Raw genomic sequence first — 23,108 nt, 5'->3', positions numbered from 1 at the left:
AACCCCGGGAGAGCTGCCCGGGCACTCAGGCTGCAAATTACTAGTGTCAGGGTTCCGGCAGCAGCTGACTCACACTTGATTGGAGTGTGAGTTGTTTGAGCCATTTGCTCAAACCCAGTTCCTCACTGTGGTTATCTGGGAATTCATAGCCCCTTTCCAGACCATGTCGGCCATGAGTGGGGTTAAGCATCAGCCAGGCCCATCACTATGCACGTGCTGTGGTCAGCAGGGCATGGGGGACGCATCTGCAGGGGCAGGGAGCTCGGAGCTAACTCGCGAGTCTCTGAGCAGCTTGCTGAGGAGTGGCTGTGTGGGCCTGGGGAGTTCCCCTGGACCGGCACTGAGCAGGGATTGGGACTGGGATGACTCGGTTTATCCTTGTCTGTCTCTAGGACATCCTGGACTGGAAGACATCCCGCACCTTCTTCTACTGGCGGCTGAGGCGCCTCCTGCTGGAGGACCTGGTCAAGAAGAAGATCCACAATGCCAACCCCGAGCTGACCGATGGCCAGATCCAGGCCATGCTAAGGCGCTGGTTTGTGGAAGTGGAAGGCACGGTGAAGGTAGGTGGGCGCCCTCAGAGGAGCCTTCATGCTGCGCTCCTCACCGCTGCCTGAGGCCTGCAGGGCTGGCCGTCTCAGCCTCCCCAGGCCTCTCGGGCAGGGGTGGCAGGGACGCGTAGGCCGGAAGTGTGTTTCCTCCCACAGTAACGGGCCGTGCTGTTTCACTGGAAGAGGTGGTAGGGCGTTTTCTGCAGCTCGTTCCACCACTCAACAAACCTTTTTGAGTACCTACTAAGTACCAGGTACCGCCTTAGGCCCTGGGACGTGGCAGTTAAAGAGGCAGACAGGGTTCCTACCCACACAGAGCTCCCCACCTGGAGGGAGAGACAGAGGAACCAGGAGGCCACATGCAGCAGCGAGACCCGTGTTGAACACGGCAAACCCAGGACATCATAGAACACAGGGAAAGGACACCTGGCCCACCCTGTGGGAAGGGGGAGGGAGTCTGGGAAGACTTCTAGAAGTGGTGGCGCAGAGATGGGTCTGAAAACAAAGCAGAAGTGAACGAGAGGGAGGGGCTGGACATGGGAGTGCAGGAGGAACGTTCCAGGCAGCAGGCACCGCGCGCTGTGAGGCCTGGCAGCAGAAGGACCGCGCACGCAGATATCCAGGACAGCTCAGAGCTGGGAGCGTGCAGGGCCGTGGAAGCTGTGCCAAGGGGTTCAGACTTGGTCCTGTGGGAAGCGGCTGAGGCATTTTAAGCAGCAGAGACATTGTCTGGCCTGTGTGGTAGGGAGACTGCTCAGGTCGCTCTGTTGGGGGGTGGAATCGGGGGAGGCAGGAGCAGGAAGCCAGAGAGAGGAGACGGTCATGTAGCTAGCCAGTGCTGTGCCGTGTAGGGGCTTCTGGCTTCAGATCTGAGCTGGAGCTATCACTCTGGGTGTTCCTGAGCTGATCCCACAGGCGGCACACCCCACCCCACGGAGCTAGAGTCCCTGGTGCTCTTGCCCCGGGGCTGGGGGTGGGGTGGGCCTGCGGCCAGGATGACCAGCTCCCGGCACCCAGCATCTGCCTGGGACCCCGGGGTGCACAAGACAGTCCACGGGAAGATGGGAAGGAAAACTTAGAGCTTTTGTTTCTCTTTATTTCTACTAAGTAAAAGAAATGAACCTTTATTAGTACATGGATTAAAAGTAAGTCATATGCATTATACAAACGTTTTATCAGAATTTGGTAATGAGTGCTAAAAATAGCTACATGATCCAAAACACCTGGCGACTGCTGGGTTCGAGTCCTGGGGGTTGGGGGGCGGGCAGGGGTGGGGCGGCACGCCAGGATCTTTCTAGAAAGCGTTGCCTGAAGTCTCTGCTGAGCGTTCTCAGGAACTCCAAGGTTTGCCATCAGTTTTAAAGTCAGTGAATCAGGGTCCTTCTAAGATTCACCTTTGTGTTAACTCTGCCCATTTTTTACGACTGAAAAGCTTCTTTGGATAAATATTTCAGATGTGCAGCAGGGGAGTGCAGCCTTATGTGACACTTGGTTCAGGTTAAGGTCAGTCTGTGGCATCATAATTGAGTGAGACAATTTTGTCAGTGGCTCCTGGCAGCTTCCACTGGAAGTTGGCATTGAGAGTCACGCAAGTGTAAAATAAGAGGCTGTTCTCCAGTTAAGAGTGGCTGGCTAGGTAAATGGACTGTGCGTGTGGCCAGGAGAGGCCCTCCCCGCCTTCCTACCACATTAGTCACTAATGGACGTGCACGGCCTCAGTGGGCACAAGGATGAGGAGAAGGAATCGCTTCCCACTGCGCAGGGAGCGCGTGGCTGGGCCCCGCAGCGGCCCCTCAGCGTCCTGCACCCGCGGGACTGTGTCGGGAGGAGGTCGTTTCCAGCTCGTAATGACGGAGAGATCCGTGGACTGTGTGTGGACAGACTCCTGGCTGGACATGGGGACAGAAGACCCTCAGCCCCGAAGCTCAGGAGGAGGCTGTTTCCCTTGCCTTCCCCGGAGCCCTCAGTCCAGGAGAGCAGGGGAGAGGGGGTGGGGATCCTGGGACATGGTTTCGAAAGCTCCCTCCAGGTTCTGCAGGCTCAGCAGGACCCAGTGCAGTGGGGGGCGGGTGCGGGCGGCGGATGAAATCTGCCTCGCCCTTCAGAGGAGAAAGGGGAGCGATGTTCAGAAGCTGCCCGTGCTGCCTCCAAAGTGCTGATGTGGAATCTGCTCGGTGTTTGGAGATGGCGTGAAGCCTTGGGACAGGTGCCCTTTGTCAGTCCCCACAGCAGTAGATCCGCGTGCCGTGGCTCTCCAGGGCAGAGACTGCCTGGGCCTGGACCCTGGCTGTGCACCAGGAAGTGACCCGCTAGTCCTTACTGGGGTTGCTGGTAGGAAAAGACACTCAGTGACCAGCATCTATTAGCCATGCTGGCGGTGGGGGGGGGGCGTGTGTGTGTGTGTGTGTGTGTGTGTGTGTGTGTGTGTTTTCCTAGAGATTTTGCTTTTTTTAATCTTAATCCTGAAGAAAGTAATTCAGGGACTGAAAATTTGAAGACACTGTGATACTACATAAACGAGCAATATAATTATTTTATTTTTCTTAGAGCAGCGATTTTTCATCCTTTCATCTAATGGCATGCATAAACTAATTACCAAAATTCTGCAGCACACCAAAAATACGTGTTTTTCATCTGACCAAAAAGTATAATTTTGATTGATTTACAAAAACAATGATAATAGTAATTACCTACCCTTTGTGCTGTAGAGCGACTTTTTAAAAATCAGGTGCCCGTACTTACATCTAAGGGTTTCTGGTACCAAGAATTATCCAGTAAGTCGCAACTCTGTCACGTGACCTATATTATGGTTTGAGACGGGGCATGCACAGCAGATGGCCAGTGTTGTGTTGGCTGCTGTCATTTTTGTGTTTGACAGTCTAAGGGAAAAGAGGTCAGGGCCCTGACTAAAACAGTCAGGTACTGCATGTTTAGAAAAGTCTGCAGCGCACCAGTTGAAAACCGCCGCCTCGGAGGGGTCTGCTGCCGTGAGTTTCGGGGTCCACTTGAGTCCCTGGGACAGTCCGACGGCAGGAAACAGCTTTATGGGTCATCGTTTCACTGCAGGCAGACACTCCCTCCAGGGGGCTGCGCATCCCTGTGGCTCCCTGAGAAATGAGAATTTAGGTTTAGATTGGGTCATGTGACTGTAGCACTCATCTGTTTCATGGGCTGTTTTCTCTTACTTCTTAGATCCGGATATCATATCTGGATATCATACCTCAGGTCAGTGGGTTTTTAGACCCACTTCTTTCTCCCATGGTGGAAGCTGAGCTGGACTCTGCAGGGAGCCCAGTTCTAATGGCTCTAAAAATGGGTTTCAGAATCCCACAGACTTTTTGGATCCCGTCTTTGCCGTCTACTGGTGTGGACGTAGTGTTTAGGCCTCTGTTTCCTCGTGTGTACAGTGGGGATGGTGTTTAGGTCAGCGGGTCAGCGGTGAGTGACGTGCGGAGCCCGGCGCCTGGCACTCAGCAGGCCAGACGTGCTGGTTCCTCCTTCCTCTCGGCACAGCTCACCAGACCGAGTCAGCCTGACGATCTTGGCAGGAGAGGGCTGGTTCCGCGGGCATAGCTGATTCTCAGGAACATTCTGTTTCCGCTCGCTCTGATTATCCACAACCTAAGATGCCGTCGTACATTCTTACTGTCCTGGTATCCACCCATTCGCTCTTATTCTGGATTTCCAAATGAGAGGTCGTTGGTGGGGGCCTCTGCGAGGGTGAGTGAGGAGATGCACTGTTGGTAGGGCCATCTCATACCCAGCGTCCCCACGGCCTGGCCTCAAGTGACCCAGGGACCAGTGTGCACCAAACTTCCCATCTAGCCATGGAGGCAGGAGGGGAGGCAGAACCCCGACAGTATCACTTGGCCCCAGGTGGGGCTGAGCCTGGAGTGGCTCTCAGGGGGCCCAGCCCCCATGGCTACTTGCTATTGTGCCCCAAGTCCTCAGGAAAAAATCACACCACTGAAGGTATCTCCAGGCAGCTCTTGAGGTGAGTCACCCACAGGGTGTGGTGATGGGGACTCAGGTCCAGCAGGCTCCACCCTGGTCACTCCTGTGCCCTGGTCACTCCTGGGCCCTGGTCACTCCCGGGCCCTGCAGTACCTTTGAGTAAAGAGGACTCAACAGCTGTCGATGGGTTAGAAATGAAACTTTCCAAACAGGCCATTTAGATTTTGTAAGATAGACTAATTACTACACACAATTAGTGAGGCTGAGTAGTGCCGGAGATGCTTATCCGCTGATGCAGAGAAAGTGTCTCTCTTACTGTAAGTTACTGTAAGACCACTGTTGGGATGTTAATTATGGATATTTTATTGGTTTTAAAACATTCTGGTTGGGATGCGTGTCAGGCAGGTGATGTGTGGCCCGGGCCTGTGATGCAGCCAGCAGCCCCGCACTTCACGCATGTTTAAAATCCACCCTGGGACACGAGGAATAATGAGCCACATTTTCATAATTTCCAGGCGGGAAAGGATAATGGCTTTTTTTTCCCTGGGAGTAGGATCGGTTCATCCTTCTGGATGGCTGGAGTGAGGAGTCTTGTAACTCGTTCCAAGAGGGCAGGCAGAGACCGCAGACTCCCCGGCCTGGCAGAAGGGACCCTTGCTTTTCCCGGGGAGGGAGGGTGGCCTGCCACAGTGTGTGAAAGCCTCCCAGGCCCGTCACGGAAAACCTGTGGCGCTGTGGGTGCCGAAACTTGTCTGTTCTTGCTAAAAACGCCCCTGACTCAGATCTGCGGCCCCTCTGCCTCTGCCCACCCGGAGGGGCATCTGCACGTCACTGGGGCTGGGCTGGCTGGGTGTCACCCAGTTGCTGTACTTGGGACAGCAGGTCATTGGTGTAAGGACGTCTGCAAAGGGGGGACTTCAGAGCAACAGTCCTAAAACTTGGACTGTGTTGCTCTGATCCTCTCTGGGAACTTTTTAAATATTTAATTTAAACACCTAGCATATTCTGTGGCTGCAGGAGGGGAAGGCAGAAGAGTTTTCTCTAGAGGGTAGCTGGTTTCCAGTGTAGTGTCTGAGCATCGTTAGAAGCAGGCATCTCGTTAGCTAATACATTACACCAATCAAGGAGCATTATCTTAAGCCACAATTAATCTGCTCCCTGGCATGTGTTGATAGGAAAGCATCATGCTGTTTCTTAATTAAAAGCAAACGGATTAAAAATGATTAATAAGAGTATTAAATAGTCTCCTAAACGAAAGGCTTTGGGGTTCTTGGGTAAACCTAGTTTTGTTTTTTTTTTCCATACTGAAATCCAAGCAATAGTCATTGTTTTAGCTTTTCCTACCTCCAAAGCTCCGTAGGTAGGGGCCTGTTCCACAGTCCTCATCAAGCCACGGAGCAGAAGTCACACTTACCAGGGATGGAAATGGAGGTGCTGGCTCCAGGGGTATCCATCCGTGTGTGGGGTGAGCAGGAGCTGGACCGCGAGAGTTACGACCATGTTGTGGGGAGACCAGCAGCACGCCCCCGTCCACAGAGAGAAAACTTTCCTGCCGCTGAGCCTCAGAGATGTGTCGGCAGCCCTGGACCCAGGGAGGTGGGAAGGCTCCCTCAGGTCTGCACCACCCTGGCCCCAGCGCCCTGCCCAGGAGAGCTGACCTTCTTACTAGTGACCACAGAGGAGGGTGAATTTGGGGGCAGAAAAAGAACTGGACAGGGAGCTAGAAAAGGCGTATTGCTGATCCTTAATTCTGAGGCTCCTTAATCCTTTAACTGTGAAGGACTTCAGAATCGTTAGAACCCTGACTGGTGTGGCTCAATGGGTTGGTGCCGTCCCACAGAGCGAAAGACCAGGACACATGCCTGGGCTGTGGGTTCGGTCCCCGGTCTGGACGCGTGTGAGAGGCAGCTGATTGATGTTTCTCCTGCACATCGAGGTTTCTCTCCCCCTCTTTCTCCCTCCCATGCCCTGTCTCTAAAAATAAATAAAATCTTAAAAAATTTTGTTAGAAATGTGGAAGTCAGTGACATGACACACAACAAATAACCAGTCGCATCTAACTTATCAGCTAAGTTAGAGATGGGACGTGAACCTGAAGAGAAGCCATCACCCTTAGAGGCAAAAAGCAGGGCGGTGGAAAGCAGTGCGAGGCTGTTCCTGCCTGCGCGGCGTCTCCTGGAGGGCGTGCTGGACGCTCTCCTCGGGCCGGCAGGCCCTGCGCTCACAGCTGTGGTGGGTGCAGGTTCTGAGCCACAGCTCGAGCCTGAGAGTCCCTGCTGCACCACCTATTGAATTACAGCGCCACACTCATTGTCATTCCGACTTTGACTTCGTTAGTGATAACAGGGAAGGATAGCGCACCTTTAAATGACGAGCTTTGTGTTTAATTACCCAAACAAAATGACATAAATATGAATGAGCCCTAATGGAGGTACTTGGTTTTCCGGAAACCATTAACAAAACGATTCCTAAATGATTTGTAAAGAAAATGAGAGGAGAAGAGCAAGGAGAAGGCTATTAGGTTTCCAACACACTCCTGAATTATTATGTAGTCAACTACCTAGGAAATACTCAGCTAAATGATCTTGAAAAAAAGGAGGCGAGAGGGGGTTTGCTGAGTCCTTCAGGGTTATAGACGCCTTGACCCTTCCAAATACTCTCAGAGAAAGTGAACAGGTGGCGGACCTGGAGGCCAGCCCTCACGGCAGGACTTCCTCACGTCAGGCAGCCTGCCTGCTGGGCCTGGCTGGGACCGGAGCCTCACGCTCCTCAGAAAGCACACACGATGCTCCTGGCGTGAGGCCCGCCGGCTCCTTATTCTACAGCGCCAGCAGTAACAGAGGATTGTGAGCAAGTGTTTTGCGCTGAGCAAGAGTTCGGAGCGAGCCTTCCAGGTAGCAGACACCCAGGGTGTCCGCCTGGCCCCGGAGCCTGACCGGGATTCGTCTGCTTGCAGGCCTACGTTTGGGACAACAACAAGGACCTGGTGGAGTGGCTGGAGAAGCAGCTGACGGAGGAGGACGGGGTTCGCTCAGTCGTAGAGGAAAACATCAAGTATATCAGCAGAGACTACGTCCTCAAGCAGATCCGCAGGTGAGACCCGCAGTGGGGGGGCTCCTACGAGAGGTGGGGTTCACTTTGGAAGAAAAAATGTAAAAACAAGCCTTGAGATGCTGCTGCAGCACAATCTCTGGTCTCTTCCTGCCGGAGACCACGTGGTCGGCCCACAGGTAAAAACAGCCCTGAGCGCAGTTCCTCCTCCTCAGCCTCCAGTCCCCGGGGCACCGAGTAGCCTCAGCTCAACAAAGACTGAGTCCGTTGCGCCCAGCTGTTACCTCCGAGTGCAGACGCGCAGTCCCTGGGGCACCCCTGCACCGCCCCCCGGCACAGTTAGCGGTCTCCTCCTGGAGTCCCGGGCCTCTCCGGGGCAGGCAGGTGGGACTGGGGGGGCATTGCTTAAAAACCTTTTATTTGGAAACATTTTACTTACAGAAAAGCTACAGCACTAAAAACAGTACAAAGCACAAACCCAGTTTGCGTTTTACCACACCTGCTTTAGCGCTGGTGAGTGTCCAGCCCGTTTGTGGGGCTGCTGGTTCTGAGTGTGCCGGGTGTCCCCTCAGGGTGAGGTCCAGATCGCCTGCGCTCAGCCGGGCCATTCCGTGCGTGGTGTGGTGGCCTGCACGGGGCCCCGCATCCGGAGGCACACGGCCCACCTTCCCCTGCTGGAGCTGGTTTCGATCAGCTGGTCAAGATGTGACTCAGTTTCCCCAGTGTGTGATCGCTGGTTTTCCCCCTTGTGCGTAGCACACGGTCTGTGGAGAGACACGTGAAGACCGTGCAGACACCCTGTTCCTCACCCGATTTAGCGCCCACGGGTGACTTGGCTTGCTCCAGTTCTGCTGTAAGCAAGAGTCCTCTCCTCCATTCATGTATTCATTATTCAATATATATTTTATATGTATTTCTATGTTTTTAATAATTTTTAATTCATTATACTTGTTTTAGCAGATTTAGCAGATGTCCCAGATTTAGCCAGCGGGCACGCCTTCATGCTGGCCCCGCTGTCTTTGTGATACGCCCCCATCGGTTTGGGCGGTGGTGTTTGACGCGCTTCCTTACCTTGCTGTGTAGCCATGTCTCAGGGTTCCCTTGGTGCCTGCCTTGCTGCCGGGGGCAGCGTTCAGGGAGGAAGACAAATCGCTGAGGTGCTGACCAGCGCTTCCGCAGCGAGCTCTGTGAGGGGTGCAGGGGCCGTGCTCCGCTGCCCTCGTCTCCACGCCGCTGCCTCTCCCTCTGCCTCACCCTCCCGCATCTTCCTCTCCAGCTTGGTCCAGGCCAACCCGGAGGTCGCCATGGATTCCATCGTCCACATGACCCAGCACATCTCCCCCACGCAGCGAGCAGAAGTCGTCCGGATCCTCTCCACGATGGACCCCCCCTCCACGTAGGGGGGGCTTCCTGCCCACCCTGCCCCGCCTCCCAGAGAAGGGCTGGAGCTGCCTCTCACCACTGAGCCACCATCACTGATGAGAAGGCACAGGAGACCCAACACTGGAATCAAAGTGGCGTTTTGCTTCCCCTCGAACACTTTCAGGTTCTCCATGACACACCGGGATAGAAGGTGACGAAGCCCCGCTCCAGCCCACTGGTCACATCTGCCCGACCTGTGCAGTATTAACTACCCTGGCGGGGATGGCAGTTCTCTCTGCCCGCACACACCTGAGAAGGCAATGAAGGGTACACCGTACCACGAGGCCTTCCTACACAAGAGCAGGCCGCCCCTCCTTCCTGCAGCGCCGTAGTCCCAGCCCGGGGACGTGCCAGGCTGGCAGTGCCCACCCGTGCCCCCAGCCCCATGAGCCTGCAGCACAAGCAGCAGGGGAGGGCTGGGCTGGGGGTGGGGGGAAGCCGCGAGTCTGTGGCTTCCTTGCCCCACGTTCAGCCGGGCACACACTGGGCACTGGAGAGGACCCACTCCCAGTCTGAGCACACTAAGGTACCTATTTATGAAGAAAAACAGACTACAGACTCTGCAAGCTCCATGGGAACTCAAAGGTGAGGGCAAAAGCATGGTCCTAGGAGCAAGGAAAGAACACAGACCCAGTCACTGTTGCAGATCAGGGGCCTCAGCCTTGAATTCAGTTCTCATAGAACAAATGGAAAGACGGTGACCTGCACTACCCGGCATGGCACGCCGGACGGCCAGGGCCAGGGCGCGGGAGTTCCCAGCCTCCTCCTGGGGCCCCACAGGCAGTGCTGGAGCCGAGCTGACAGAGGCGGTGTAGGGGTAGAGTGGGAGAATTGCCCTCTCCGTGGCTGATGGAAAGTAGTAGGGACGGTGGGCCGAACAGTCTCTTTTAGGACTTGGGAGGCTGTTGCTATTGAGCCTGGAGCTCTGATGGTCCCCTGAGGTCCATAGTGCCTGCAGAGTCGCTCCTCTGTCTCCAGGGCGACTCTCCCAGCATCTCTAGACCTCCTCCCACGCGCTGGCCGTCTTCCCGGAGTGTGCAGCAGGGCTCCCCGCAGCTGCTGGCAGGAACCCTGGTGACATCTATGCTCTCGGCACCAGGACCACATAATCCACGTGACCTTAAGCTTACCTACCCTCATGGTGCTGCTGTCTTTCTTCCAGGCTCTCTGGTCCCTCCCCGGCCAGCAGCAGGAGCCTCCTCATGGGTGGTGGTAAAGCATTTGTTTAGTTTCAGCAACCAGTTTAGTCAAGGAAAGGGCTTACTGATTCCCCCAAAGCAAGAGTGGCAGGCGGTCCGGGCTGGGGTGGCATCCGGTTCCCACAGTGCAGCTGATTGCCTTTGTCACTGATGACCACGGAGGAAATCACCAGGATGCTGGAGACGCACTGGTGTGAATACTGGTGTACGAGCTGCAGCCTTGAGCCTTAACCCTGCAGCTCACAGAGGAGCGAGCTGCACGTCTCTCCCTCTGGGAACCGTGTGTGCGGACGGCACTGTGTGGCGGACGCGGCCCGCCGGCCCCGGGAGCTCCGAGCCGAGGCCGCCCTGCTTCAAGGTGCGCGTGTTTGGCACCACCGGAGAAGGGCGGGGAAAGGTCGGGGATGACTTCCAGGCCAGGAAGAAGCCTCTCTTTGTTGCTAGTGCCTGCGTGGCCAGTAAGAATTGACTTCCTCTTGGCCCGGACTGTTCCTCGACACTTCCCTGCAGTAAATACAGCTCCCCGCACCGCGGGCCGCTGTGACGTCCTGGACGCCCCGGCTGGCCGGTCCGCGCCTGCGCCCGTGCCGCCCCGGCACCGGCACGCCGTCACGGGCCGTCACGCTCGTTCACTCTCCCCACTCCGTCCACCAAACCGTGAAACACTAAACAAATCCGTGTCCGCTCCAGAGCCCTGTAATGCCCGTTCCTCCGTCTCCAGAGCGCCTCGCGGTAAGCCTTGCCCTGGACAAGGGTTTTCACAGGGAGGAGTCCGAGGGAGCCACAGAGCGCGAGCGACCTGGTGCTCGCGCAGCCAGCACACACGCAGGGCCCCTGAGGCGGGGGAGTGTAAGGGGCGCCTGGACCAAGACTCGCGAGAGCTGGGGTCGCGTGCGGTCTGCCCTCGTTCCCAAAGCAGCTGTCACTCGTCTCTGAGGATCCGCTGGCCACGCACCCTGACGAGTGAGGAGCTTCAGGCAGACATATTCCTTCCACTTTTTGCTGAAATAAACCTCCACCTTTGTAGAAGAGTCACTGTTTATCATTTCAGCCCCTGTCCAGCCCCTCGTTCTCGATCCCCTGGGAGCAGGGGAGCTTCCGGCCCGGTGGGGGCGCCCCTGCTCCCTGCTGCCTGCTGAAAGCAGGACTGTCGCCAAGACCGAATGGGACATGCTGCTTCTGCAGAGTGACAGTGTTCAGAAGCTTGGTGGCTTTTCGGATACGCACACCTGTGATGGCCTGGGCAGTTTCACAAGTGTTCTTAACGGTGAGCACGAAGATTTGAGCCTCTTGGTTTGCACGCTGTTGTGGGGATTTCCCAAGTCAAGTGACTAGTGAACCGTTTTCAGAAGTCACCTCAGGCCACTTTCACAGAGAGGTTTTAGATTCCCTTAATAATTTGGCTACTTAATGGGTTTTGAATGATAACTTTTGGCGCCAAAAAACACTACGGGCAGGAAACTTATGAGTGTGTGCCTTCAACCCCCTGCCTCAGTTTCTCTCTATGAATCCATGTGACTGAAGAAAGAAAAACTGCCAATCCCTAAACAGGTGGGAAGAAAATCAGAGGCCACAAGAGCAGGGCAGGAGACACTGACCCCTACTGATGACTCAGCTCAGTGTTGTGTCTGTCCCTTTGCGATGTGTAACAAAGCAAAGGGTGGCTTTTTCTAAAGCAAAGTAAAATGATACATGTTATCAGTTTGAATCACCCTAAGCTACATGTTCTGGAAAGGGGAGTAAGAAGGGAGACTGGGGATCCAGGGGGAGCCCACTGCTCTGCCTCCAGCTGCTGTACCCAACACCCGCGCCCCCCCCCCCCCCGCCCCCAGCCCCAGCAGCAGCCCTGGGCACAGACTGCAGCTGTCCCCCATCTGGGCTGGCACCTGTCAGCGTTCCCAGGGAAGGTGGGCAAGATGAAAGGGAAAAAATTCTGCCTCTGGGAACTTGCCTGCTACATACAGTGCTTTCCTCTGTTGGGGGGTGATATTTCCTTCAGTCTTTTTAATAAAAGAAAATTTTAAACTTCCATTGATATTACGTTGGGGGTAATAAGAAAAAGCTTGAACAGCCAGGGTTGTGTGTTCTAATCCCGGGCCCACCTGTATTTCCCCAACTGGAAAACAAGAACTGGGTGGTGGACGCAGGTGCTAATACACATCCCTCCCTGCTAGGTGAGCCTTCATTTATGTGCTGGCTCCTCGTTCTGGGCACGTGAAGGGCAAAACCTGGGCCTGCCCCAGCACACGCGGCCAGGCAGTGTGTGAGTGGTGGCGACAAGGGCTGACGCCTGTTGTCTGAGTGGAGAGGAAGGCAGGGTCTCCCAAGCTAGGGCACCAGCACGTGCAGAGTTATCGAAGGGACACTAGGAATGCCCGACGGAAGCAGCATAGGGAGGTGGACAATGACATCTGAAAAGCAAGTAGGCAACACTGAAGATCGGTCAGCACTGGGCCACGGCACAGGTGTGTCCTGAGAGAATGGGACACCTGGGATGGTCTGGGGCAGGGGAAGCCTGCGTAAAAAGATTTAGAAAGCAGCCAAGTTGAGTAGAAAGAGCACACAGCCGTGGATGCCAGGAAATCCACCTCCAGGCTCAGCAGCGTGTCTCCATCCCCGAGGAGGAGCGCTCCCAAGCCCAGGCCACCCCGGCCGGCACCAACGGGATGGTGTCGGCTCTCCAGTGCCCCAGAAACCCCGCACGGGGCCTCGGGCCGCAGAGGCTCACTGCGCCGTTGTGTCCCTCAGATGGCAATGGTTTTGACCACCAGGAAGCAGCACTGGCTGTCACATGCTGGTCGGCGTGCCAGTGGGCAGTTAGTATTGGGTTGACCAAAAAGTTTGTTGAGTTTTTTCCATGCGCTGGCCCTAGTAGTACTTAGTTGTCTTTAACTTCATTTGAAACAATTTTGTTAGACTGTATTGTGACAGCTGTCATATCAGCGTGCATTTAAAAAAATCAAAATTGGTGAATTTCTGTGCAGCCATTTTAATATTGAAGATGGAAGAAAATAGGCAACGTTTTCAGCATATTATGCTTTGTTATTTCAAGAAAGGTAAAAACACAACTGAAACGCCAAAAAAGGATTTGTGTAGTATATGGAGGTGCTGTGACTGATAGAATGTTGTCAAGAGTGATTTGTGAAGTTTCTTGGTATTATTGACATTTTGGCCAAATAATTCTTTGCTCTGAGACTGTCTTATGCACTGGAAGATGTTTAGCAGCACCCTGGCCTCTACCCACTGGAAGGCAATAGTGGGAGATAGCCGACATACTTGAAACATCCAAATCAATAAACTCATTGGTGAAAATGAAAAATGTGTCTTTTATTTTATGGAAAAAACCACGTGGACTTTTTGGCCAACCCAATAACAATAAATAATGGGAATGGGACATCTTCCAAAACATCAGATCCCTGTGGTGGGCAGAGTGATGATGGAGCCTTAGGGCCGAGAGGACTCGGTCCAGCAGCGGGCTCAGCCCATTAGCAACGACAGGAGGTGAGGTGGACTGTCCCTCGGAGGGGTGTGGTGATGAGCCTAGTCCCAAACACTGTAATTCAATGACTGCCCTTCTGGAGTTAGCAGGAAGGACTGGGAATGCGGACAGACAAAATCAACCGAAGATGAACAGGCCCTGAGTTAGGGGAAGGTTCCCAGTGTTCCTGCCCCCACGAGCAGATACCCTGGTGGCCACCCCAAAGCGTGGACTCCACAGGAAGCCTGAGCTGGGTTCGGATCTGATCCCTCAGTCCTGCCTTCTGGCAGCCTCCGGACTCCTAAGTGTGAAGTATGGACAACAACAAGGACCTCCAAGTGGCTTTTTGAAAATTACCTAAATTAGTTAATGTGGACCAACGAGTGGGCACTGGGAACACATTTTCAAATGTCAGATTCCTCCAAACCCTGTCCCTTCCTTGTGCTCACAAGATAGGGGACCTGCGGCACTCAGGAGAGCCTTCCTCGCAGAGCATTCTCAGAGAAGCACCCCCTTACAAAAGCAGGTCTAGGGACTGTCGCTAGGTATTGAGCTGCATGGCCATGAAGCACAAGTATCGCTGGGGAGCGCTGCAGTTGGACTATCTGTGCACCCCCTCCCAAACTGACAGACCGAAACCCCAACGTCAACAAGTGTGGGTGTTAGCAGGTGGGGACTTGGAGAGAGGCTTTAAGTCATGAGGATGGAATTAGTGCCTTACACAGAGGGTCCTGAGAGACCCCATCCCGTCACGTGGGGACACAAGTGTGCCACCCAGGAGAAAACCCTCGCCTGACCACGCTCACACCCTGATCTCTGACTTCCAGAACTGTGAGAAATAAATGTCTGTTGTTCACAAACTACCCAGTCTGTGGTGTTTTGTTATGACAGCTCAAATGGACTGACAAAAACTTGGAAACTCCCATGCCAGGAATGAGGTGCTGCTGTAACAAACCTAAAAATGTGGAAGCAGCTGGGAAAAGGAGGAATGTACCTCCACATAATAAAGGCCATATATGACAAGCCCATAGCTAACATCAAACTAAACAGTGTAGGCCCTGGCTGGCGTAGTTCAGTGGATTGAGTGTAGGCTGCGAACCAAAGCATTGTAGGTTTGATTCCCAGTCAGGGCACATGCCTGGGTTGCAGGCCACAGCCCCCAGCAACCGCACATTGATGTATCTCTCTCTCTCTCCTTCTCCCTCCCTTCCCTCTCTAAAAACAAACAAATAAATAAATAAAATCTTAAAAAAAAGATACTTAAAAAAAACTAATCAGTGTAAAGCTGGAAGATCAGAAATAAGACAAGGATGCCCATTCTTAATATTTTATTTATTTATTTATTTATTTAGAGAGAAGGGAAAGGAGGGAGAAAGAGAAAGAGAAACATCAATGTATGGTCGCCTCTCACACGCCCCCTACTGGGGACCTGGCCTGCAACCCAAGCATATTCCCTGACAGGGAATCAAACCAGCGACCCTTTGGTTCACAGGCCAGCACTCAATCCACTGAGCCACAGCAGCCAGGAGGATGCCCAGTCATTAAACATATAAATCCTAGCCAGAGCAATTAGGCCAGAAAGAAAGAAAAGGCATCCACCTTGGAAAGGAGGAAATAAAACACTCCATTTGCAAATGGCATGATATACATAGAGAACTCTAAAGTCTCCATGAAAAAAAAAACTCTTAGAACTAATGAATGAATTTAGTAAAGTGGCAGGATACAAATTAATATATTGTACAAAAGTCAGTTGCATTTCTATACACTACTGATGAACTATCAGAGAGAAATTAGGAAACTCCCATTTATAATTCAACCAAAAGGAATAAAACACCTAGGCATAAATTTTACCAAGGAGGTCAAAGATCTGGACACTGAAAATTATAAGACATTATAAGATGAAAGAAACTGAAGAAGGCACAAATAAAAAGAAAGATACTCCATGCTCATGGATTGGAAGAATTAATTTTGTTAAAATGTCCATAGCACCCAAAACAATCTACAGATTCCATACAGTCTGTATCAAAATCCCAGTGACATTTTTCACAGAAAGAAAAACTATCTTACAATTAGTATGGAACCACAAAAGACACTGAGTAACCAAAGCAATCTTTAAAAAGAAGAACAAGTCTGGAGGCACCACATGTTCTGATTTCAAACTATATTACAAAGCTCTAGTCATCAAAACAGTATGGTACTGGCATAAGAACAGGCACATAGATCAATGGAACATAATGGAGAGCCCAGAAATAACCCCATACATACATGGACAATGAATTTAAGACAAACCCAGAAACATACAATGAGGAAAGAACAGTCTCCAGTAAATGGTGCTGGGAAGACCAGACAGCTGCATGCAAGAAAATGAAACTAGACCCTTATCTTACACCATACACAAAAAATCAACTCAAGATGGAATTAAACATTTGAACCTGAAGGCAAAACCTGAAACCATAAAACTCCTAGAAGAAGATATAGGGTCTCAGCTCCTTGACATCAGTCTTGGAGATGAAAGTAAAGGCAACAAAAGCAGAAATAAACAAGTGGGACTACATCAAACTAAAAAGCTTCTGCACAGCAAAGGAAGCAATCAACAAAACAAATAAAAATGCAATGAACAGAATGGGAGGAAGTATTTGCAAATTATATATTTGATAAAGGTAATATCCAATATATAAAGAACTCATAACAATAGCAAAAAAAAAAAATCTGATCCAAAAAAGGACAGAGGAACTGAATAGACATTTTCCCAAGATTAAACAAATGGCCATAAAAGGCACAAGGACAAGCAAAGGTGCTCAACACCCCTAATCATCAAAGAAATGCAAATCTAAACCACAGTAAGATAACCGCCTGTACCTGGTGGAATGGCCGCCATCAAAAGGACACGAGATAGGTGTTGGTGAGGATGTGGAGCAAAGGGAACCCTTGTGCACTGTCAGCAGGAACGTAAATTGGTGCAGCCACTATGGAAAACGTGTTCCTCAGAAACTTAAAAAGAGTGCACTGAATGGCCCAACAATCCCACTTCTGGGTATATCCATCCAAGGGAAATGAGAGCAGGATATGAAAACAACCCAAGTGCCGATCAGTGAATGAGTGGGTTAAGATGTGGTGTGTAGGCACAATGGAACATAATTCAACCGTGGGAAAGAAGGAAATCCTATTTGTGACAACGTAGATGGAACTCGAAGGCATTGCGCTTTGTGAAATAAGCCAGAGAAAGATAAGTACAGCCTGGTATCACTCATATGTGGAATCTTTTAAAAAACAAAAAGTCAAATTCATTGAAATAGAGTAGAAAAGCGGTTGCCAAGGGCTAGGGGTGGGGTGTGGAAGACACAGGGAAAGGGTGGTGAGAGAAGACAGACCTTCAGCTACAGGATGAATGAGATCTGAGGGTCTAATGTACGTCATGGTGACCATAGTTAACAGCACTGTGTTGCATTGTGTTATAAAGTTAAATTGACAATAGAGTAGAACTTGAATGTTCACACACACACACACAAGGGTAACTGTGTGAGCTGGTGGATGTGTTAACTGTATGAGGGGATCCTTTCACAGTCGATAGCAAATCGCCGTGATGCATACTTTAATATCGTATAATTCTGTATGTCAGTTATACCTCAGTTAGGCTGAATTGATACCAGGGGTGAGGAGCTGCTATAATAAACCTAGAAATGTGGAAGCAGCCTTGGAACTGGGTGGTGGGCAGCGGCTGGAAGAGTGGAGGTCCCTGCTAGAAAAAGCCCACATCGCCATGAACAGAACCGTAAAGGCGATGTGGGTGAGGGCTCAGGACAGGAGCGCTGGGGAGGACGCGTCCATCGTCTTGAAGAAACCTGAGCAGTTTGCGCTCAGAGTGCCGGCAGCTGTGTGGACAGTGAGGCCCGTTCCGAGGGCCTCACTCAGAAAGGAGGAGCATGTGGTTGGAAACGGGAAAGGCGATCTTTGTCACCTAGTGGCAAGGAACTTGGCTGGCTTGTGTTCCTTTCTTACGGTAGGACTTGTGAGCAATGAAATTAGATATTTGACTGAAGCTATTTCTAAGCAAAGAACGGAAGGCATAGCCTAGCTTCTCTCCTGCGCTTGTAGTAAAATGTGAGAAGAGAGCAATGATTTAGAGAAGTAATTGTTCAAAAGGGAAGCAGACATTGAAAATTTGGGAAATTCTCGGTCCATCCATGTTGCAAAGGAGAAAGCGTGTTCAGAAGAGGACACTAAGGAAGTGGCCAAGCGATGGGAGTGAACCGCGACTCCATCAGCAGGGAAATAACGTATCTGACCCATACGGTCTCTTTCAGCTCCAGAAGGATTCTGATCTAAGATTTAAGCTGAAGCCTGGATAAAAATATTTCATACCCAATGGCATTGTTAGTAGAAGTAGTAATCTTAGAGGCAAAAGACAGATCAGTAGCCTAGCCGAAAATGTAATAGAAATGACACAGCCTTCAGGGAACCTGATAAGCTCCCCACAGAGAAGGTCCCGGGGTGTCCAACCTGCCGCCTGCGGGCTGCATGTGGCTCAGGATGGCTATGAATGCAGCCCAACACAAAATCATAAGTTTACTTAAAACATTACTAGATTTTTTGGTGATTATGTGTTGCAAGGTATTTAATGTGTGGCCCAAGACAACTCATCTTCCAGTGTGGCCCAGAGACACCAAAAGGCTGGACACCCCTGGAAGCCATGCACCCATCCCTAACTGACCGTGAACCTGTAAGCACATGAAGAGGAGATTCAAGAGGTCCCATCAGAAAGTAAAAGCCAGGGCATGCTTAAAAACTGCCCAGTTTTTTTAATCCTCACCCGAGGATACGTTTATTGATTTTAAAGAGAGAGGAAAGGAGAAAGAGAAAGAGAAAAATCAATGTGAGAGAAACATTGATTGGTAGCCTCCTGTATTTGCCCTGACTGGGGATCGAACCCACAACTTTTTGGTGTACAGGACAACACTCCAACCGACACAGCCACCCGGCCAAGGCCTGCCTAAATTTTTAATGTGCTCTCCAATACTTGCTTGCCCTCCTCTCTCTCTCTCTCTCTCTCTCTCTCACACACACACACACACACACACACACACACACAGCTACCAACAGTGTATGGAAGACTTAATGGTACAAGGTCTTTGAGCACATCAGCTGCCCACATCACTGGCTGACCAGTAGATGACTGGCTAACCATTGGGCACAAGGGTGATACTTCGAAGCTAGGCTTAACCACAGAGGAGATAAAATCCACAAATTTAGTCAAGTTATTAAATACAATGAAACAAAGTAAACAACCTTCAGGGAGAAAAATTAGAATCCATAGTTGCTATATTAAAATATTTAATTTAACGAAAAATTATGAGACATTCAAAGAAACAGGAAAGTATAACCTATCCTCAGGAAAAAAAATCAATAAAAACTGTTTTTATGTGGGTCCAGATGCTAGAATTTGCAGATGAAGACTTTAAATCAGCTACCGTAGAAATTATTTTAAAATAAATTCTGAATAAAATTCTGATACACGCTACAATGTGGATAAACCTTGAAGACATTACACTGAGACAATTTGATGCCAGACACAAAACGGACACTATCGTACCATTCCACTTCTAGGGGATATCTAGGATTGTCAAGTTCACAGAGCAGAACAGGGAGGAGGAATGGGGAGTTACTGGCAGTGGGTGCAGAGCTTCGGTCTGGGGTGATGAGGAGGTTCCTGAGGTGGACGGTGGTGATGGTGGCACAACGACATGAATGTACTTAATGCCCCTGGACTGTACACTTAAAAACGTTAAAAACGTTAAAATGGTAACATTTATGTTATGTATATTTTACTACAATAAAAAATATTCTGGAGTTGAAAAGTACAATAGCAAATAAAAATTAACAGGAGGGACTAAATAGATTCAAGGAAGCAGAAGAGTCCGTGCACTTGAAGACAGAGCAGTGGAAATTATCCGGAGAATGACTGAAAAGTGAACACAGCCTCGGAGGCCCATGCAATTACATCAACTGAACCGATTTATATGTAATGGGAGCATCAGAAGAGAAGAAGACGGAGAAAGGGGCACAAAGGATATTTGAAGAAATAAAGGAGGAAAGCCTCCCAAATTGATGCAAAATAATCTGCAGATCTAAAAAGCTCAATAAGCCCGAAGAAGATAAACACACAAATTTTATACCTAGCTCTATATCACAGCCAACTTGCTGAAAGACGAAGAGAAAATCTTGAAAGAAGCTAGAGGAAAACAACTCTTCACATATAGAGGAACGATTAAAAAACGACAGCAATGAAAGCCAGAGGCAGTGGGCTGATGGATTCAAAGTGCCACCAAATTTAAAAAACAAAACAAAACCCTGTCAATCAAAAGTCCCATACCCAGCAAAACTATCCTTAAAACAAAGATGAATCTTTTTCAAAGATGAAAAAAAGAAAAAAGGATTTCAAGAATATGTTGTTAGAAGACTTGCCTTACAAGAAATATTAAAGGCAGTTATTAAGGCTGAAAAGAAATGGTCCCAGACGGTAAGTTGAATCTACACAAAGATAAGAAGGGAATTTGAAAAGGTAAATACAGGTAAATATAAAAGACTGTATGTTCTCATTAACTTTGTTAAAAGACATAAGATTTCATAGAATATATGTCTGTATTTTGGGTTTATAGCAAATATAAATGTAAAATATAATCACATATATTAGAACCAAGTTTTTATTTCGCCAGAATTAAAGTTATTTTCTTTTTGAGATGAATACTAACTTAAGGTATATAGTAAGTGCAAATCACATATCTAATAAGGGACAATATGCAGAATACATAAAGCATCTATAATTTCATAACAAAAACCCAAATAACTCGATTTTAACATGGGTATACGACTTGAGTAGATGTTTCTCTGGAGATTATATACAAATGGCCAACAAGCTTGTGAAAAGGTGCTCAATATCACAAACAGTTGAGATATGCAAACCAACCTCAATGAGATACTACTTCATACCCATTAGGATGGCTCTTAACAACAATAACAACAAAAAGAAAAAACAGAAAACAGCTTGCTCTCACTTTCACTCACGCTCCCTCCCCAACTTATGGGTCTCTGTTTTCAGATGTATGTACATAAAGCAAAAACTGACAGAAGTAAATGAAACAAGAAATAGACAACTCTCAGCAGTAACAGGTCTGGATCAATTACTTAAACTTCCTCTTAAGAAACTGAAAAAGAGCACAGACTGAACCCAAAGCAAGCAGAATTAAGGGAAAATAAAGATTAGAAAGATAAAATAGAAAAATAGTGGAGAAATATTAATAAAACCAAAGTTATATGAATTTTATAGCAACAAAATTGACAAGCAAAAAGAAAAGAGAGAAGATAACATTTCCAAAACCAGGAATAAAAGGCATCATTGTTAGGGACCCTACTGAAATCAAATGGATTATAAAGAAATACTATAAACAACTTTATGCCAACAAATCAGATGACTTAGATAAAATGAACAAATTCCTAGAAAGACACAAATACCAAAACTGGCATAAGAAACAGAAAACTCTGAATAGACCTGCAACAAGTAAAGGAACTAACTTAGTGAACAATCCCTCCACAGAGCAAAGCCCGGCCCATCCTGCACGGCATCCCTGGCGAGTTCTCTTCAACTGTTTAAAGAAGAGACACTGTTCTTTCCCCAACTCTTCCAGAAAACAGAGAGAAACACTTTCCTATTCCCTCTATGAGCCAGCGTTATCCTGATGCCAAAGGCAAAGGCTTCACAAGAAAACTAGGGACCAGGGTTCCTCATGAAGACAGACACAACATCCTTAGCGAACACCAGCGAACCAAACCCAGCAACGTGTAAAAATATTACACACCGTAGCCAGGTGAGATTTCTCCCAGGAGTGCAAAGTTTAAACATCCAAATCAATTAATGGAATATACCACATTAACAGAATAAGGGACAAAAGCCACATGATCATCTCAACAGATGCAGAAGAATCATTTGATAAAATTCAACATCCATTCCAGATAAAAACACGCCACAAACTATAATGAGAAAGGGATCTCCTCAGCTTGAGAAAAGGCATCTATGACAAACCACAACGTCATGCTCAGTGGTGAGGAGGAAGCGCTGGTCCTCCTGAGATCTGGAGGAAGGCAAGGACGGTGGCTGACTCTCTCCACTTCTACTCGGCATCGTGTTGGAGGTGCTAGCCAGGGCAACAGGCTAACCAAATAAAAAGTAAAACCTTGTAGATTGGAAAGAAAGGGTTAAAACAGTCTTTAGTCACAAATGGCATGATTCTGTGTAAGGAATTCATTTTTACAAACTAGAAGTAATATATTCAGCAAAGTCACAGAGTGCAATGCCAAAACATAAAAAAAAAAAAATCAGTTGTGCTCTGGCTGGTGTGGCTCAGTGGAAGAGCACCAACCTGAGAACCAAAAGGTCGCCAGTTCAACTCCCAGTCAGGGCACATGCCTGGGCTGCAGGCCAGGTCCCCAGTGAGGGGTGCACAAGGGGCAACCACATGTTGGTGTTTCTCTCCCTCTCTTTTCTCCTTCTCTTCCCCTCTCTCTAAATAAAATCTTTTTAAAATTTTAAAAAATCAATTGTATGTTTATATAATAGCAACAACCTAAAAATGAAATTAAGGAAGCATGTCATGGATAGCATCAAAGCAATAAAATACTTAGGAATAAATTTAACAAAAGAAGTGCAAGACTCGTACACTGAAAATTGTACAGCACTGCTGAGAGAAATGGAACGTGAATCCATGAAGAGACATCCACGGTCATGGACGGAACAGTCAGCGGTGTTCAGACAGCTCTTCTCCCTAAACTGACCTACAGACTCAGAGTACGCCTATCAGAATCCAGGCCCGCACGTCTACAGAAATTAACACATTTATCCTAAAATTCATATGGAAATGCAAAGATCCAGAATAGCCAAAATGATTTTGATATAAAAAAGTTGGAGGACTTAGCCTCATTTCAAAACTTTCAGTCATATAAAAATAGGCAAATAGAATGGAATGAAATTAAGAGACCAGAAATAAATTCTCATTTATGGTTAACTGATTTTCAACAAAGGGGTCAAGGCAATTCAATGGGGGAAAATAGTCTTTTCAACAAGAGGTACTGGAACAATTGATATGCACATGCAAAATTATATTTTTAGATCCTTGCCCTACATGTAAAAATTAACTGAAAATGGATTATAGGCCTAACTGTAAGGATTAAAACTATAAAAATCCAAATGTAAATCCAAATATAAGGATTGTTTCTGGAGGAAAACACAGGAGAAAATATGTGTGATCTTGAGTTGGGCAAAGTTTTTAGATCTGACACCAGAAACAGTCCATCAAAGAAAAAAAGTTGATAAATGAGACCATCAAAATTATAAATGTTTGTGATTCAAGAGACAGCATTAGGAAAATGAAAAGGCATGCTACAGAATGGGAGAAAATCATG

The 23,108-nt window shown here is 49.0% G+C and overlaps 2 protein-coding genes across 7 annotated transcripts in view; both read left to right on the top strand.

Annotated features, from left to right (window-relative positions):
- ACACA (acetyl-CoA carboxylase alpha) overlaps positions 1 to 11,704 on the top strand; it is a 220,907-nt gene extending 209,203 nt beyond the window's left edge. For all 6 annotated transcript variants that reach the window (XM_036033622.1, XM_028520093.2, XM_036033620.1 and 3 more), the window contains 3 exons: positions 393 to 563; positions 7,462 to 7,598; positions 8,833 to 11,704. In XM_036033622.1, coding sequence (XP_035889515.1) covers positions 393 to 563; positions 7,462 to 7,598; positions 8,833 to 8,956 — 432 coding nt within the window. In that variant the 3' untranslated portion in view covers positions 8,957 to 11,704. The remainder of the gene's footprint in view (positions 1 to 392; positions 564 to 7,461; positions 7,599 to 8,832) is intronic.
- Positions 10,548 to 11,710, top strand: LOC118502189. The gene is made up of 2 exons (XM_036033629.1): positions 10,548 to 11,288; positions 11,346 to 11,710. The coding sequence occupies exons 1-2, from the start codon at positions 10,582 to 10,584 to the stop codon at positions 11,365 to 11,367; spliced, it is 729 nt and encodes a 242-aa protein (XP_035889522.1). The 5' UTR covers positions 10,548 to 10,581; the 3' UTR covers positions 11,368 to 11,710.
- Positions 11,711 to 23,108: the final 11,398 nt, after the last annotated feature.

This window comes from Phyllostomus discolor, chromosome 8 (genome assembly GCF_004126475.2).
Source record: "Phyllostomus discolor isolate MPI-MPIP mPhyDis1 chromosome 8, mPhyDis1.pri.v3, whole genome shotgun sequence".
NCBI classification, from domain to species: domain Eukaryota; kingdom Metazoa; phylum Chordata; class Mammalia; order Chiroptera; family Phyllostomidae; genus Phyllostomus; species Phyllostomus discolor.
This window is presented reverse-complemented; position numbering and strand designations above follow the sequence as displayed.

Excerpts from the sequence above, each read along its gene's own strand:
- LOC118502189 (XM_036033629.1), top strand. The coding sequence starts at position 10,582 with ATGACTTCCAGGCCAGGAAGAAGCCTCTCTTTGTTGCTAGTGCCTGCG. Across the intron at positions 11,289-11,345 it reads GGAGCTTCCGGCCCGGTGGG|ACATGCTGCTTCTGCAGAGT; the intron begins GGCGCCCCTGCT and ends AGACCGAATGGG.